The sequence below is a fragment of the Zootoca vivipara genome, chromosome 17, assembly GCF_963506605.1.
Source record: "Zootoca vivipara chromosome 17, rZooViv1.1, whole genome shotgun sequence".
Taxonomy (NCBI): Eukaryota; Metazoa; Chordata; class Lepidosauria; order Squamata; family Lacertidae; genus Zootoca; species Zootoca vivipara.
This window is the reverse complement of record NC_083292.1, coordinates 14,512,712-14,530,583: the sequence shown is the minus strand read 5'-3', so window position 1 is coordinate 14,530,583 and position 17,872 is coordinate 14,512,712. Positions and strand designations below refer to the sequence as shown.

Genomic DNA, 17,872 nt, shown 5'->3' with positions numbered 1-17,872 from the left:
TGTCTCTCTGTGGCAAAACGCCCACATCACCTGTTCAGGGGATGACGTTGCTGTTGTCTTTCAACAGTGGTTCCGACAAACCTGGGCAAACACCCAAGCTTATAATTTATGGTGGGAGTACCAGGCCCAGCGGGATCTCGGACCAGTTCTCTGGCGCCGTGTCTAGCCATAGTTCAGTGGTAGAGCATCTGCCTTGCATGCAGACAGCCCCAGGTTGAATCCTCAGCATCTCCAGTCCGTGCTGCTGGCAGTCAGTGCAGACATTATTGGGCTAGATGGAACAATGAGATAGACAGCTTAGTTCCTGTGTATATAGATAGACCTGTCCAAATCAATGAAAGCTTCCACTCCACTGCCACTCTATGCCTCCCCTCCCTAGTCCTCTTTGTTTGCTGTTTTATTTTGTTTCTCAGAAAAAAGGGTTTGTATTTAACTTTTTGCTTGTTGTTTTTCACATAATTTTTATTAATTTTTCTGTTTTACAATTTAGAATATTCATTTAAACAATCTTAAAATATCAGTCACTTCCCTTCTTCTCTTTCCGTGGTTCATTTTGCATAACATAAATCCCTGCATATTTTATATAAACTAGAACATTCAGTATTCCGTTATTACATCCATCAATGTTGAATTTACCTTAATGCTGCTTGTTTTCTGGTTTGTTTTGTTTTGTTTCTCAGGAAAAAATGGGTTTGTATTTAACTTTTGGGGGAAAGTGAAGCAATACCGTAATAACTTTTAGGAGAGTCAGGGGGTGGATCTACACTCATGGTTTTTAACGTTAAGGGAGTGTCAAGGAGTGTATTGACACATGATGTGACGTGTTTGTTTTTTAAAAGAAATGTTCTGTTGTATTTTGCTTCTCCAAGCAGGCCACTTGAAGGGTTAACCCAGACTCCCTGGTGACTGGCAGCAACATTCCGCTGGAGGAGGGACTGCCGAGGGTTTAAAATATGATGTGCAGCCATTAAGTGGCGGTTGGGTTTTTTTTTGTGGGGGAGCTTGGGTGGTTGTGGAGAAGGTAGACTTAGAGTAGATGAAGTAGTTGATAAGTATTCTGTTATTTGATTACCAAGAATGTTACCTGTGAAATTAAGTTTGTACCAATGATACCAGAAAGCAACCATTAAGATTCAAGCCAATAAATATCCATCTTTAAAGTGTCATACCAGTAATCGTCCATTTCATTTTCCAGCTAAGGTATCCAGGAACCCAGTTGGTGGGGAACTCTTTTAAACTGTCAAAACTGCCTTTTAGAGGAGGAAGGTTAGTTTGTGGCTGAGAGTGCACCAAGAAAAGGAGGGGGGCTAAAGGAGGAGACAGGTTCTGAATGATAATAAAGTTACCTCAGGAAGGAGGCTAGCTTTACAGTAAGGGAGTTTCTAGTGAAGTGGAAACCCTTATCTGAGTACACATAGGAACAGTCTGACTTATAGCCCCGAGTCTATATAGGTACCTGGCCATGTTTAGGCTGGAAGAGGACTCTCTTATTTTTGAAAACCCATGAGTGCTAGAGGGTTTAAAGAAAGGCTAGAGGGATAAGTGGGAGGTTTGATTTACCTGAGAAATCCCTGTCGGTGCTTTTAATAATTGAGAGGTCAAAGTTATAAGACGGAAAGTAAAGGACTTTCGTCGCACATGACATCTTACTTTTAACATTCATAATGCGGCATTAAAATGTGACACCAGAAGGAGCTGCAGAGCCACCAGCAGCAGGGAGACAGCATTTTGGTGAAAGAAACTAAAAGGCAAGTATGCCCTGAGATGTTTTCAAATAATATTCTAATAACATTAAAAGGTCAGTGTAGGTCCAACCGGGGAGACCTTGAGATGCCTTATCAATGACATGATCCGACTTGGGAACACGAGAGTCTGCCCAGTTTCACCCCATTTTACCCCATTATGGGGGTGCATCCAGAACAATGGGTGACACATCATTTCAATTTTAAGCCCTGTGTGAGATGGATTGTGTTTGCTCCCTTTTTGGTGCAACTGACGTCCAGCTGGACATGGGGCTTTTAGGCCGAGTAAGTTTTCAGACTATATATGTGTGTGCACCACTGGAAGTTCAGCAGATTAGCATAAGGGGCGGGGCATGGAAGTTGCCTATTTTAGGAAGTGGGTTGGAGCAGAAAGCAGGCAGGGCACGTTCTGAGCAACGGAGTCTGCATTTCCCAGACGTTGGAGAGCTTTTTTATCATGTTTGTGGCATCTCTCATTGTCCTCCTGGCAACATGGTGCACAGGTGAGCAAAGTAGGAAGGGCTACTTTTCAGACAGTGCCTCTAATACAGAACGGTTTCAGATAAACTAATTGTATTCTTCTCTCTCCAGTCTCCAGTGCCCAGCCTGTGCTGACTCAGGAATCCTCCATATCAGCATCCCCTGGACAGACGGTTAAACTCTCCTGTTCCATGAGCAGCGCAACAGTGACAAACTATTGGCAGTCTTGGTACCAGCAAAAGCCTGGCAGCCCTCCCAGGCTCCTGTACTATTACTATAGCAGTGCAAGCGCAGGCTCTGGAGATGTCAGCCGGTTCTCTGCTACCAAGGAGAGCTCCCAAAATACTTGGTATTTAACCATCAGCAACATCCAGGCAGTCGACGAGGCTGCTTTTTACTGTGCTGTGTGGTATCCCCCAGGTAGCAAGTTCCACAGTGATGCAGTCCTATGAGGAACTGAGACAAAAACATCTGACTGCAGATCAAAGGCACTTTCTGTCCAAACACCAGGCTTACAATGAGACTCTCTGCAGAATCAGAAGCTGGATGTCTGAGCATCATCTCTAAAGGAAACTTGTGGGTCCTTATTCTCTCTGTGTGTATGTATGTATGTGTGTATGTGTGTAGAGACACAGGTGGTGCTGTGGTCTAAACCACCAAGCCTCTTGGGCTTACCTATTGGGATGTTGGCAGTTCGAATCCGTGCGGGGGTGGTGAGCTCCCATTGCTCTGTCCCAGCTCCTGCCAACCTAGCAGTTCTAAGGCATAACACTGTAAGTAGGTAAATAGGTACTGCTGTGGCAGGAAGGTAAACGGTGTTTCCGTGCGCTCTGGCTTCCATCACAGTGTTCCATTGCGCCAGAAGTGGTTTAGTCATGCTGGCCACATGACCCAGAAAGCCTGAAAGTGAGATTAGTGCCACACCCCCAAGTCGAATTGGACTGGACTTAACTTTCCAGGGGTCCTTTAGCTTTACCTGTGTGTGTATGTGTGTGTGCACACGCGCGCACGCATGTGTCACAACATCTCTAACACTCATTTAGTGCTAATGACTCTCTGCCCCAGACCAAATGATCAAAAACAATGCCTTCATGCTCTTAGTCTGATGGACATTTGCTTCATAGCCTTCTGCTTCTCTTCATATAACAGTCGGAGGTGGGGAATCTGAAGCCTGGGGGTTGAATGTGCTCCTCTGGCCCTTTGAATCTGGCCCTCACGTCAAAAAAATTTAATAGGCCAATGAAAAGCAATTAAACATTAATAAAATTAAAACAGTGTGTTTGTGTGATCTTTTAAAACACAGATTATTACAGTAAAAACATCACAGCACTAGCCCAACACGTCAAAGAGTATTGAAGTTTTCTGACTTGCTGTTTGTTCTTCATGAGAAATTGGAAGAATACACCTTTTCTCCTTTCCTACATGCTTGAAAATTTCTCCTGCTACACTATAGCACCTTAAGGTGCACTGATTCATAACCTCACATCTCATCCCTTTTATTGTGGTATATCAGAGGTGCTTGGAATTATTTCTGGAAAGTGGGGAAAGGAAAAGGCGTCATTTTTTCTTTCTCTCCTCCGGAAACCTCCCTGGATGAAATGAATGGGAAGGTTTTGAATCATATGAATTATAGTAATCCCTAGTATGAAACATTAGTGACACTACCAAGCCATTTCCCTCAATTCCCCCAGCAACACAAACCAACCAACCAACAAATAAACAAACAAACCAACAAACACAAACTAGTTGGCACTCAGATCTCAGAGGTCTTTGATTCGCTGAGCTCAGGTCACCCTCCAGACTACTTTCTGAGATTCTCATTGTTGGTGTTTTTTATTATTTTATTATCCAAATTAGTATGGCAATTCTGGGCTGAGGGGTAACCAATTAGGAGAAATCATTGCCTTGATTTTGGATGGCCACAGTTCCCTTCCCAATCTGCAGACATGTGGGCCACTCAAATTCCACGTGAGAACAATTAATATGTCGTTTCACTTTGGATCATGAAGGAGATGGATTGAATCTGCTCCTGTTTCACTACAGTTGACACCCAGCTGAACGATAAGCTACACCGATTTTTTTACAATGCGTAGCATGAAGAGGTGGACCAATTAGAAGCCAGCAGATTTCCATAAGGGGCAGGGCATGGAAGTTGCCTACTTAAGTGGGATGGAATAAAAAGAAAGCAATGCAGGGCATATTCTGAGCAACAGAGTCTGCATTTCCCAGAAGTCTGAAAGCTTTTTATCATGCTTGGGGCATCTCTCATTGTCCTCCTGGCAACATGGTGCACAGGTGAGCAGAGTAGGAAGGACTACTTTTCAGACAGTACCTTAAACACAGAATGGTCTCAGAGAAACTAACGGTCTTCTTCTTTCCCCAGTCTCCAGTGCCCAGCCTGTGGTGACTCAGGAGCCTTCTATGTCAGCCTCTCCTGGACAGACAGTTAAACTCTCTTGTTCCATGAGCAGTGCAACAGTGACAAGCTATTACCAGTCTTGGTACCAGCAAAATCCTGGCAGCCCTCCCCGGTTCCTGTATTATTACTATAGCAGTGCAGGCTCAGGTTCTGGGGACCTCAGTCGGTTCTCTGCTTCCAAGGAGAGCTCCCAAAACACCTGGTATTTAACCATCAGCAACCTTCAGGCAGTAGATGAGGCTCATTATTACTGTGCTGTGTGGTATCCCCCAGGTAGCAAGTTCCACAGTGATGCAGTCCTATGAGGAACTGAGACAAAAGCCTCTGACTGCAGATCAAAGGCACTTTCTGTCTGAACACTAGGCTTACAATGAGACACTCTGCGGAATGGGAGCCAGGTATGCTGAGCCTTTTTTTAAAATAATAATAATTTTTATTCGGTTTTTATAAAACACATACATACAAAAACAAGACAACAAAAACATACAATATCACACCAAACACTTCAACTCAATAACAACACTACACTTATAATTTTTAACTTCAATTTCCTAATCATTGTCTTATGGAATTCCCCTCCCCTCCCTTCTGATTTCCAATGTATTCTCCTCTTTAGCAATTTTCCTTCCTCCTAATTCTTTAATCCTTTTCATTTTCCTAACCTTTACTTTAAAATCCTACCCCTCCCAGACACCCCTCTGCCACAGGGGAAATCCAGGATGGGGCAGAACAACAACAACAAATCTTTATTACAATCGAACCCCCCATCCCAACACCCTCCCCTTAGGTATGCTGAGCCTTGTCTCCAAACTTAAGCTTGTGTGCCATAATCATCTGCCTCCACCAAGCCCTCCAGCAATTTTATGATGAAAATAGCGACCTCCTATTCCATAATACCTCGCTCATCTAACTGGGTTGCCCCAGACACTCTGGGTAGCTTCCAGCATATGCAACAGTGCAAAAGTGACCAGCTATGGACAAGCCTGGTACCAACAAACACCTGGCAGCCCTTCCAGGTTCCTGTATTATTCCTATACCAGTGCTGTCGCAGGCTCTGGGGACCTTACTTCCCTGCTTCCATCCCCAAATATTTGATATTTAGCCATCTGCATCATCCAGGCAGCAGATGAGGCTGATTATTACTGTACAGTGGTGCCTCGCAAGACGAATTTAATTCATTCCGCGAGTCAATTTGTTTTGCGGAAAATTCGTCTTGCGAATCGCAGTTTCCCATAGGAATGCATTGAAATTTCTTTTTTTGCCCATAGGAATGCATTAATTAAATTTCAATGCATTCCTATGGGAAACCGCGATTTGCAAGACTAATTTTCCGCAAAACGAATTCGTCTTGCGAGTCACCATCAGATCGCAAGATGCATTCGTCTTGCAAAAAATCCGTCTTGCAGGGCATTCGTCTTGCGAGGTACCACTGTATTGTGTGGCATCCCCCAAGTGCAACATGATGCAGTCCTAAGAGGAACTGAGATAAAATCTTTTGGTACGCTGTCTCTCTAAGTACAGTGGTACCTCGGGTTACAGATGCTTCAGGTTAAGACGCTTCAGGTTACAGACTCCACTAACCCGGAAGTAGTACCTCGGATTAAGAACTTTATCTCAGGATGAGGACAGAAATCACGCGGCGGCAGCGGGAGGCCCCATTAGCTAAAGTGGTACCCCAGGTTAAGAAAAGTTTCAGGTTAAGAACGGACCTCCAGAACGAATTAAGTTCTTAGCCAGAGGTACCACTTACCTAGGTGTAGCGGATCCCACCTCTAGCCACCAATAATATGTAGCAGATCCCAACACTTATCACCAATGAGTAATGCGACGGACTGATCCCGCTACCTGCCCCCTATTAAATATAGTGCACACACCTCACTGTACACTGATTGATATGAAGTTTTACAAAATTTACACAACTGGGTGGCTTGTGTGAAGGAAAACTTAATGAATTAAAATATCAAGCGGAGGTTGAACAAACAAGAAAAAAAATATTAAGCTAAAAGGAGTTTGGGGGACAAAGCAGGTCAGGAAATGCGTTCTTTCATGTAGAAGTTAACTTATTTACTTACTTCAGTTATGGTCAAATAGATTGGAGCCCTCACATTGCAGAATGTGACAGGGCCCCTAGAGGGCTGCCTTGCTCTTAAAATACTGGAACGAATGAAATCAGTTTTGTGCAGGAGACTGGGGAAGGGTGTTCGTGTATAAGATCTTGTATGGCATTTCTCAACCAGATTCATGATGACACATTAATACGTTGCAAGCTACATCTCTCATGCGCACCATCCTGGCATTCAGAGTGCCGTTTCCCTTACGTTCTCCTGAACACACCCCAAAGATAGGATGATGTAGAAGCCACAAAGGGAGCTTGCAAGTATGGCTGGAGGAACACACTGTGCCACTCCTATGCATAGGGGCAGCCTTGGTGGCCAATCAACAGGGATTGAATTTGCATAAAGGGAGCATTCAGTGCCTTCGATGGGCTTTAAGAGGAAGCTGCCCGGGGTCACTCTTAGGAAGGAGAGTTCATCACCCATGTCCACCATGGCCATGTCTCCTTGTCATCTACTCATCCTGGTCTTCGCTTATTACTCAGGTACTGAGATGGGTACCTCCCCAATTTTAGATCCCTTTTTCCTATTCTACAAAATAGGCATTGCCATTCCATTGGACGTCTCTTGATCTCGGTTTTGGGAGCCCCAGGTCATTTGAGCTGGTTTGAGTGGAGGCGCTGATGGACCCATGACTTTGCCTTGAGCTGGGATATACGTGTAGAGAAGATGCTCATTTGGGCCTATAGTGTCCCAGGCGACCATCTCTGCATGCATCCCCACTCAAGCCAAGGTCATTCCATCCACCAACCTTACAATTATTTTTCCCCTTTCCAGGTTCTGCGGCCCAGTACGTTCTTAATCAGCCACCGTCAGCCTCTGTAGCTCTAGGACAAACTGCAGAATTCACATGTTCAGGAGAAAGGGTTGATAAGCACTACGTTTATTGGTACCAGCAAAAACCTGGTGGCATCCCCAAGGTAGTTATATATAAGGACAAGGAAAGACCTGCTGGGATTCCAGAACGATTTTCTGGTCGCAGCACCGGAAAAACAGTCACCTTAATCATCGCTGATGTTCAACAGCAAGATGAAGCTGATTATTACTGTGAAGGATGGGATAACGTTACTGCGTCTCGGCACAGTGGTGTGTTCAGAGGGGGAAGTAAGACGCAAACCTTTGGTCCTCAAAGGGAGTTGCAGCTGCCACATCTTACCGGGTCTCAGGTGGCTGAAGATGCTTCCTGTTTGCTTCCTGGAAACTTTCTCCACTCGTTGAGGTGCAGCTGGGCATTTCTGCTCCATTGGCAAAACGAATTGACTCGCGGAACGAATTAAATTCGTCTTGCGAGGCACCACTGTATTCGGTGTGAATGAGATGGCAATGCTCCTGGACTAAAATTGTCTATCAAAAACTTAACTCTTGTGGCTTATCACCCCAACAGCTACTCACTTTGGGTTTTACTAAAGCAAACAGTCTAATTTGTCAGCACCTAAATCAGGCAGAGGCAAAATCCTTGACCACTGGTCCTGTTAGCTAGGGATGATGGGAATTGTAGTCCCAAACATCTGGAGGGCCGGAGTTTGCCTACGCCTGACCTAAATGATAATGAGCGTCAGAACAACTTGGCCACAATAAGGAAATTTTGCCCATGGTATGACTATTTTCCACCTTCCGTTTTGACTTTCTGGCACCCTATCTGCATAACCTAGCAATTCTAAAACATAGATACACTTTTACCCTCGCATGATTGCATGTATTGCCCTTGGCTGTACTTGAGGGATGATTCTAACAGATTCCACACAAAAAAAACTTATGTCCCTGTGGGGATGGCAGTACCGAATCGGTGACGCACGTCCTTCTGACTTGAACTCTTCATAAAGACTTGAGGAATGGCATTATCACCCCTCTTTTATTATCCATTCCGGGTCGCCCAGCCACTGCCACAGTGTCCTTTCTCTTGGCAGATCAAGATGAAGAGGTGACAGCAAAGGTTGCAAGGTTTTTAGCTGGGGCAATCAGAATAAGGTCCATTACTTGACTATTGATTCAAAACCCTAAAATGCATTTTATATAATCGACTTCTTATTTGTATTCCCATTCTTTGTATATCGTATTGTTGTTTTATTGCTATGGCCGATGGCTGGCGCAAATAAAGATTCATTCATTCAGATGGCAATGTTCTAGTCTAAAGTGCATATCTGAGCGAAAATGGTGCACAGAAATGCGCAACACTCCTTGCTTTGCAGAAAATGCACATTTCAGACAAAATTGCATTGATGAATATGTTGATTTGGAGAAATTTGCACTGAAAGACGGATGAATTTTCATGAGGGTTTTTTCATGAGAATCTTTTTTTAAAAAAAGTGGAATGGTGGAGAAGCATCAACTGTACCATGGAACCACCTGTGACATGTCAAGGGCATCTTTATGTAAAACTACTTCCTGCTTGATTTCCTGTTTTCAGGATACTTTCACTCCTCAGAGCAATTTATGTAGATACTGATTTCTTTTAAAGAAGGTACGGTTTAAGTCATGTCTGCAAACCAGACAAGAGGAAAGGACAAACCCCACAACACTTCATTTCCACAACCTATTGGGCAGAGAAAGCAATTACAGTCTGTCCATAATGGTTAGGATTCGACAGATGTGTTGCCCCACCCAGCTCTGCTGGGATCTGCCAACAGGGGACCCCTGCCATTGTGGAAGTCTCCACAGCATCCACCAAAAGTCGAGGCAGATACTCCAGCTGCTGATAACCCAAATACAAAACCGGGCACTTTTTTGGGGGGGGAGCTGGGCCTGTTCAGAATCTGCTAGATCCACCTGCATCTGGAGACCTCTAAAGGCAGTTCCGTATAGCGAAGTTTTGTGTGTGTGTTTTTAATAAAAAAAAATAATTTTATTTGATTTTACAAGCATAGAGCTATAACAATATATAACAAAAAACAGAGATTCTGCTGGATCTCTCAGCGGCTTTTGACACCATCGACCATAACATCCTTCTGGACCGTCTAAAGGGCTTGTCATACAGTGGTTCCGCTCCTTCCTCCTGGGCCGTGTTCAGAAAGTGGTGGTGGGGGAAGAGTGTTCAGACCCCTGGGCTCTCACTTGTGGGATGCCTCAGGGTTCTGTCCTCTCCCCCATGCTTTTTAACATCTACACGCAGCCGCTGGGAGAGATCATCAGGGGTTTGGGCTGGGTGTTCATCAGTATGCGGGTAATACCCAGCTCTACCTCTCTTTCAAATCAGAACCAGGGAAGGCGGTGAAGGTCCTGTGTGAGTGTCTGGAGGCGGTTGGAGGATGGATGGCGGCTAACAGATTGAGATTGTCCATGGAGGCGCAGGCCAATTCTGTGTCCAGGGCAGCTGTTTATCAGCTCCATCTGGTTCGCAGGCTGAGTCCCTACCTGCCCGCAGACTGTCTCACCAGAGTGGTGCATGCTCTAGTTATCTCTCGCTTGGACCACTGCAATGCGCTCTATGTGGGGCTACTTTGAAGGTGACCCGGAAACTACAACTAATCCAGAATGTGGCAGCTAGACTGGTGACTGTGAGTGGTCGCTGAGACTCCGCCATCAGACTCCGCCATCAGATGATGACTCCGCCATCAGACCCTGGCAGGGGGGTGGGGTGGGGTGGAGAGCCGCCCACAGCAGCTCCAACCAACAGGCAGGCTCTTCCCCGGACTCAACTCTCGGGCCCCGGACCCTCGGCCTGGCGCCCCTGAGACTTCGGCGCCTGGGTGCCCCGCACCCCTAGCACCTATGGATAAGACGGCCCTGGGAGTGGCCTTGAGGGACACCCTCGACTCCTAGCCATAAACCATCCAAGCAACCAACCAACCAACAAACATCCTTGTGAAGCCAGCAAAGACTAATGCACCTTGCTGTATAACTTTAGAGTGTTTCCCCCCAATTATGGTTCACCCATAAGGAAGCCAAAGCGAAGCACCACTCAGCCAGGAAAGGCAGCTTCTGCTTTTAAGTAGACTCACGATCATAAGGGCCAATCAGATCACAGTGGATGAACACAAAGGCGGAGCTTAGGTGCTGATATAATGTGCAGCGGCTGCAGGGAATGTCTACTCTTGTGGGGGTTGTTCGTTTTTTCTCACTGGAGTCCCAAAATCTTCTCATCATGATCTGGCCTTCTGTATTTCGCCTTTCGCTGGTGTGGTGCACAGGTGGGAACGACAAAAACGCTTGCTAAAATTGCTAACCTTTGTTTTGCCTTCAGGAGCCTATTCTAGCAGGGGGGGAAAGGAAAATAAAAATATCAACAATGATCATATCCTTTTCTCAGGTTCAAGCTCTCGGCCTACATTGTCTCAGCCAGCGTCAAAATCTGTGTCACTGGGGAACGAAGTGAAACTTGCTTGTGCTGCGAGCAGAACGTTCATTTTTGACAGCTATGTGAACTGGTATCAGCAGAAGCCCGGCAACCCTCCGCGATTCCTTTGAAGATCTTTCTCAGAATCTTACAAGAACCACAGTTCCGGGCTTCCTGATCGTTTCTCCGGGTCCAGAGAAGCCTCAAGCAAAACTGGGTATCTAACCATTGCGGGAGCCCTGGCAGAAGACGAGGCTGAATATCACTGTACATTGTGGCACAATAAAACAGAGTGCACAGCGATGTGCTCTGATGAGGAACTGAGACAAAAACCTTCTCTTCAGTCTCAGAGGAGAAACTGCTCAGTGCTTGCAGGGGGACCATGCAGAGTTATGACAATTATTCCAGTTTAGGGAGCAGCACCTTTAAACTCATTTCTGCCAGAGGAGCCAAATCCTAGGGGTCGAGGTCCCTTCGTTGTCCTCCCAATAAAAGATTTGAGGGGGCTGCCCCTTGTCCAAAGTTGCTGGGCATTGCCATTCAAATGGTGTGCTTTCACCACATCGTGTGATTGATTATGTGAGGCAGGACTTACCTCACTCCCCCCTCCCCAATACAGTGCAACCTCGGTTTACGAACACCTCGGTTTACGAATTTTCGGTTTACGAACACCGCGGACCCATCTGGAACGGATTTTTTCACTTTCCATTACTTTCAATGGGAAAGTTCACTTCAGTTTATGAACAGACTTCCGGAAACAATTACACCCATGCTTCGGGTTAAGTACGCTTCAGGTTGAGTACTCCGCGGACCCGTCTGGAATGGATTAATCCACTTTCCATTACTTTCAATGGGAAAGTTCGCTTCAGTTTATGAACGCTTCAGTTTATGAACAGACTTTCGAAACCAATTACACCCATGCTTCAGGTTAAGTACGCTTCAGGTTTAGTACTCCGCGGACCCGTCTGGAACGGATTAATCCACTTTCCATTACTTTCAATGGGAAAGTTCGCTTCAGTTTATGAATGCTTCAGTTTATGAACAGACTTCTGGAACCAATTGTTTTCATAAACCGAGGCACCACTGTATTTTATTCAGGCTGGCACCCCTGATTTCCACAGTTGTGGGGAGAGCTCACCCCATATTTATTTAGGCCTAATTGCATTAGTGAATGCCTTCCCATTTGGCATCTCAAGGTGATTTAAGAGACAATGAAACATACTTAGAAACAATTCCCTTGGAGTACGTAGTACGTTTAAGTTTTATTTTACCACTGAGCCTCTTGGGCTTGCCAATTGGAAGGTTGACAGTTCGAATCCCTGAGACGGTGTGAGCTCCCATTGCTCTGTCCCAGCTTCTGCCAACCTAGCACTTCGAAAGCATGCCAGTGCAAGTACATAAATAGGTACCACTGTGGCGGGAAGGTGAAGAGCATTTCCATGAGCTCCGGCTTCTGTCACGGTGTCCCATTGCACCAGAAGTGGCTTATTCCTGCTGGCCACATGACCCGGAAAGCTGTCTGTGGAAAAACACCGTCTCCCTCGGCCTGAAAGCAAGATGAGTGCTGCACCCCATAGTCGCCTTTGACTGGACTTAACCAAATTTTAATAAAAATTATACATCCGGACTAAGCGATACAGCTGAAATTGAAACATGTTGCGTTTTAAGTGCAATATACAATGTGACACTAGATGGTGAGCCTTGTGTAAAATTCAATGTATATTTTTTGAAGCATTTTCAGAACATTTGTTATATGTGTTTAGATTCCACCTTACATACAAATGTATGTAATTCATATTAGTAAAAGGAGTAATACCTGCCTGTATTTTATGTTCAATCTAGGAAGTGCAAGTACACCAAGTAAAAGTTAGTCAAAAAACTGGTCTCTCTTCCGCATAACTCTGTAAAAAGGGAAGCACAGTTTAATTCCCACAAGACTCCCCCCCACCCCCCAAAAATGTTCACCCTTCATTTTCTACAGTGCCATGGCATGCATTTTATCCCGAGGGGTGGAGAGGAGGGTGTGCTGCGTTTTCAAAGGAAATGATTTGAATGTAGGGCTGGGTCACAAGATCGAAAAGATTTAAGAGTTCAGAGAGATGCATCTGAAGCAGACACCTTTGAGCTTAAGGAAGGAGAGCTCCTCTGCGTTCCCATCATGCTCTGGGCCTGCCTCTTCCTCACCTATTTCTCAGGTATGAGAAAGAAAAGTGTGGTTTTTCTTTCTTTCCTCTGAGCAGTAGACCAAAGAGGAGTCTAACGTATCATGAGATATTTTGTCTCTTTCTCTTTCAGGATCTTTTGCCCAGTATGTGTTGACACAGCCCCCAACAGTGTCCGTGTCTCCGGGACAAGATGCCCAAATCACTTGTTCTGGGAGCAACGTTGGGGGCAAATATGTGCAGTGGTATCAGCAAAAACCCAGCCAGGCCCCTGTGCTGATAATATACAAAGACAGTAAGAGACCCACTGGGATCTCGGACCGATTCTCTGGCACCAACTCTGGCAACACAGCCACACTCAGCATTGCCAGAGCCCAAGCAGAGGATGAGGCTGATTATTACTGCCAGGTGTGGGACAGCAACACAGCTCACAGTGATACAGGCAGATGGGGAAGTGCGACAAAAACCTCTTGCTGACAAAGCTGCCTTAGACGGGGTGAGCTCTCGTTGCTTGGTCTCAGCTCCTGCCAACCTAGCAGTTCGAAAGCACGTCAAAATGCAAGTAGATAAATAGGAACCGCTACAGCGGGAAGGTAAACGGCGTTTCCATGTGCTGCTCTGGTTTGCCAGAAGCGGCTTTGTCATGCTGGCCACATGACCTGGAAGCTATACGCTGGCTCCCTCGGCCAATAATGCGAGATGAGCGCGCAACCCCAGAGTCGGTCACGACTGGACCTAATGGTCAGGGGTCCCTTTACCTTTACCTTTATCCACACATTGCTGTATTGTATAGCACTACCCAGCCTTGTTGGAAATTCCTGGATTTCAGTGGGGAAGGAAAATGAAAGGGGTTCACACAGGTAGATAACTTAGCATAGGCTGTGTGAGCACAGCTGGAGCAGCCATGTGGAGGGAGCAGCCCAGAATTCCTCACACATCAAAATTCACATGTAGACTGAGGGGGGGGGAGCCTTGGTTACCTGTCTCCTCCAAAGGTGAGGGGAAGTGACATGGGCTAAACCTAGCAGGTGATGTAAAAATTGGGGTTTGGCTTTTGCTGCCCCACTCCCCATGGGACTATGATTCTCCTAAGTCCATGATCGGTCAGAGAAAAATGGATGCCTCTAGTATGGGAAGGCGAAGATTTATAAAAGTTTTATGAACCATATTCTAAGGAAGAATTTGTATAGAGTTTGGGAGAAATATAAAAATATGCTGGAAAGGAAAAAACCTTTATGGCTATCTCCTGTTGAGGCTATTAGAATTAAGAGAGTTAATATGGATAGACAATGGGCAACTTACAGGGAATTGCTGCATTTCACAGAGGGGGAACCTAAGCTGAAATAAATGGAAAGTATAAGGAACCATGTTACGGAATGGCTACAATATCATCATTTACAGGAAATGTTTAAAATACAGTGGTACCTTGGTTTATGAACACAATTGGTTCCGGATGTCTGTTCATAAACTGAAGCGTTCATAAACTGAAGCGAACTTTCCCATTGAAAGTAATGGAAAGTGAATTAATCCGTTCCAGACGGGTCCGCGGCGTTCATAAACCGAAAATTCGTAAACCGAGGTGTTCATAAACCGAGGTTCCACTGTAGATGGGGAAAATGGTTTCTTGGACCAAAGCTCACTATCTGAAAAAGAGCTTACACAAAACAAAGAAAAACTTTTATCCAAAATGTGCAATCTGTTAATAGATTGCGAAATCAAAGATGAGCTTGTCAAAGCCACTATGACACACTGGTCAATAGATATAGGACATAATATAGATTTTCATCTCTGGGGAAAACGTTGGAAGAGCGATCTGAAGTTTACAGCATGTTATTCCCTGAAGGGGAACTACCTGAAAATGATTTACAGATGGTACATAATTCTGAGTAGGCTTGTGAATGTGTATAAGACTGAATCAGAGAAGTGCTGGAGCTGAAATGAGGTCAAGGATACGTTATTTCATATGTGGTGAACCTGTAAAAGGGTAAAAGAGTTTGGGGAAATAATATATAATGAATTAAAAATTGTTTTAAAGCACTTATCCAAAAAAAAAAACAAAAAAAAAAACCATGTATGGGAAAATTCAGATGGAAATTCCCAGCTGTCAAAAAAAGTTCTTTATGTATGTCACTACTGCTGCAGCCCATGTTTTGTTAGCCCCAAAATGGAAAATGAGCGAGGTCCCAACTAAAGAAGAATGGCAACTTAAATTGATGGAATATGAACAGCTTGCGGACCTAACATATAGAATAAGAGAACAAGAAGAACATATGTTTAGAGAAGATTGGAAAACCTTCATTGAATATATGGGAAATAACTGTGTACAACTGAATCACAGGTGGTATTTAACTCTGAGTAGATTGGGAAACGTTTATTGAATATATGAGGGGGAATTGCATACACTTGGAAACTTTGGCAGCATTAAGATAAATTCAACAGTGTAAACAAGTTTTGATGGATGTAATAATGGAATATTGAATGGCCTAGTTTATATAAAATATTCAGAGATTTATGTTATGCAAAATGAACCATGGAAAGAGAAGAAGGGATATCAATGATATTTTAAGTTTGCTAAAATGAATATTCGAAATTGTAAAAGAGAAAAATTAATAAAAAATTATACTTCAGGACTAAGGTATGCAGGTGAAATTGAAACGAGTGGTGTTTTTAAGAACAATATACAATGTGATACTAGATGGTGATGGCGAGCCTTATGGAAATGTATTTTATTTTTAAAAAAACAGCATTTTCAGAACATTTGTTATATATGTTTAGATTCCACCTTAGATACAAACCTATATAATACATATTAGTAACATAAATAAGACTTGCCTGTCTTTTATGTTTAATCTAGCAAGTGCAAGTACACTGAGCAAAAGTCATTTGTTATTTCAACTTTAAAAGAGAGTGTCTTGGGTAGTCTTTAAAAGAGGGGAAAGGGAAGTAACTAAAGGACGAAATAACCCGGTCTCTCTTCCACATAACTCTGTAAATGGCTTCACAGTTTAATTCCCACAATATCCCCCCCCCAAAAATGTTTCCCCTTCATTTTCTACAGTGCCGTGGCATGCATTTTATCCCAAGGGGTGGAGAGGAGGGTGTGCTGCGTTTTCAAGGGAAATGATTTGAATGTAGGGCTGGGTCAGGACATCGAAAAGATTTAAGAGAGCAGAGAGACACCTCTAAAACAGAAACCTCTATACCTTAAGGAAAGAGAGCTCCTTCGCATTCCAATCGTCATGCTCTGGGCCTGCCTCTTCCTCACCTATTTCTCAGGTATGAGAAAGAAAAGTGTGGTTTTTCTTTCTTTCCTCTGAGCAGTAGACCAAAGAGGAGTCTAACGTATCATGAGATATTTTGTCTCTTTCTCTTTCAGGATCTTTTGCCCAGTATGTGTTGACGCAGCCCCCATCAGTGTCCGTGTCTCCGGGACGAGATGCTCAAATCACTTGTTCCGGGAGCAACTTTAGGAGCCAATATGTGCACTGGTACCAGCAGAAACCCGGCCAGGCCCCTGTACCGATAATATACGAAGACAGTAAGAGACCCACTGGGATCTCGGACCGATTCTCTGGCACCAGCTCTGGCAACACGGCCACACTCCGCATTGCCAGAGCCCAAGCAGAGGATGAGGCCGATTATTACTGCCAGACGTGGGACAGCAGCAGCAAGCAGCACACACTGATAAAGGCAGATGGGGAAGTGTGACAAAAACCTCTTGCTAAAAAAGGCACCTGCTATCATACTCTGTCTTCAGAGGAGGGACCTTCCAGTAGAATTGAATTTTCATGAAAAGAGGCTTATTCTTACCTCCAAAGCCCCACTTTTCCTAGAAATACAGTTGCTGTTGCACCTCGCTCCCTTATTTCATGAGGGGAAGGAAATGAAAGGGGTTCAGTGAAGTAGAGAATTCAGCACAGACTGCAAGAGTGCATTGGAAATGGACAGCAGGTCTATGCCGGGCCACAGAGAGGGGTATTTTGCTATTATTAGAGCATTTGTCTTATTTAGAGTTGGCCGTCCTGGGTGTCACCACTCAGGGGGATGACAAAATGCTAGGTGGCACTCATGGCGGGGCCTGCAACACGCCCGAGCCACACATCTCTCCTGTGAGAGAAGCTGTGGCTTGGGCATGCATAGGCTCCACGCTGCCCAAGCGGTCCGTCCGCTGCCTCTCCCCCCCAGCTGTACGGCAGCCAAGTGGGAGGAGGCAGGCAGACTCCGGAGGCCCTGCAGTGTGCCCTGTCCCTATGAGTGGCTCACCTTGCCCTCACCCACCCCTATGGGAAGCTCGCTGCACCCCTGGGTGCGCCGCCCCAGGCACCCGAGTGGTTCCTCTGCCCCGGATGAATCCAACTCTAAACAGTTCTCCCTATAATGACCAGCTGGCCCCAAGCTGATGAAATGAGCTCTGTTTGCTACTTGTCTCACTGAGGCAATTCATATGGGATGGCTGCCCCCAGGTGCGGGGAGAGGAGGCCTGATGGAGCTGGCATGTCATCTTGAACTGCTGTTCTCTGGCTACACTGGGCACTACTTATCCTCCATGTCTGATCCCCCTTAACTACATCTTGGTCCTCATAAACACCACACTAACTCTGGGTTGTGTGATAGAGAGCCCCAATTTGTCTGTCCTAATCTCCAAGCCACATGGACTTCAGATCTATGACGTATTGGAGAAG

General features: G+C 45.0%; 3 protein-coding genes across 7 annotated transcripts in view; all 3 read left to right on the top strand.

Annotated features, from left to right (window-relative positions):
• Window positions 1–17,872, top strand: part of LOC118075809 (immunoglobulin lambda-1 light chain-like) — a 170,557-nt gene that overhangs the window by 93,844 nt on the left and 58,841 nt on the right. The gene's annotated exons all lie outside the window — the stretch shown is intronic.
• LOC118078681 (immunoglobulin lambda-1 light chain-like) overlaps window positions 1–17,872 on the top strand; it is a 103,333-nt gene that overhangs the window by 45,714 nt on the left and 39,747 nt on the right. The gene's annotated exons all lie outside the window — the stretch shown is intronic.
• LOC118075804 (immunoglobulin lambda-1 light chain-like) overlaps window positions 1–17,872 on the top strand; it is an 87,698-nt gene that overhangs the window by 41,830 nt on the left and 27,996 nt on the right. Inside the window, exons 1-2 of one of the 4 annotated variants that reach the window (XM_060269580.1) lie at window positions 13,131–13,223; window positions 13,324–13,619. The exons of the other annotated variants lie outside the window; for them this stretch is intronic. Coding sequence (XP_060125563.1) covers window positions 13,187–13,223; window positions 13,324–13,619 — 333 coding nt within the window. The 5' untranslated portion in view covers window positions 13,131–13,186. Of the gene's footprint in view, window positions 1–13,130; window positions 13,224–13,323; window positions 13,620–17,872 lie in introns of those variants that run through there. 4 annotated transcript variants of the gene reach the window in all.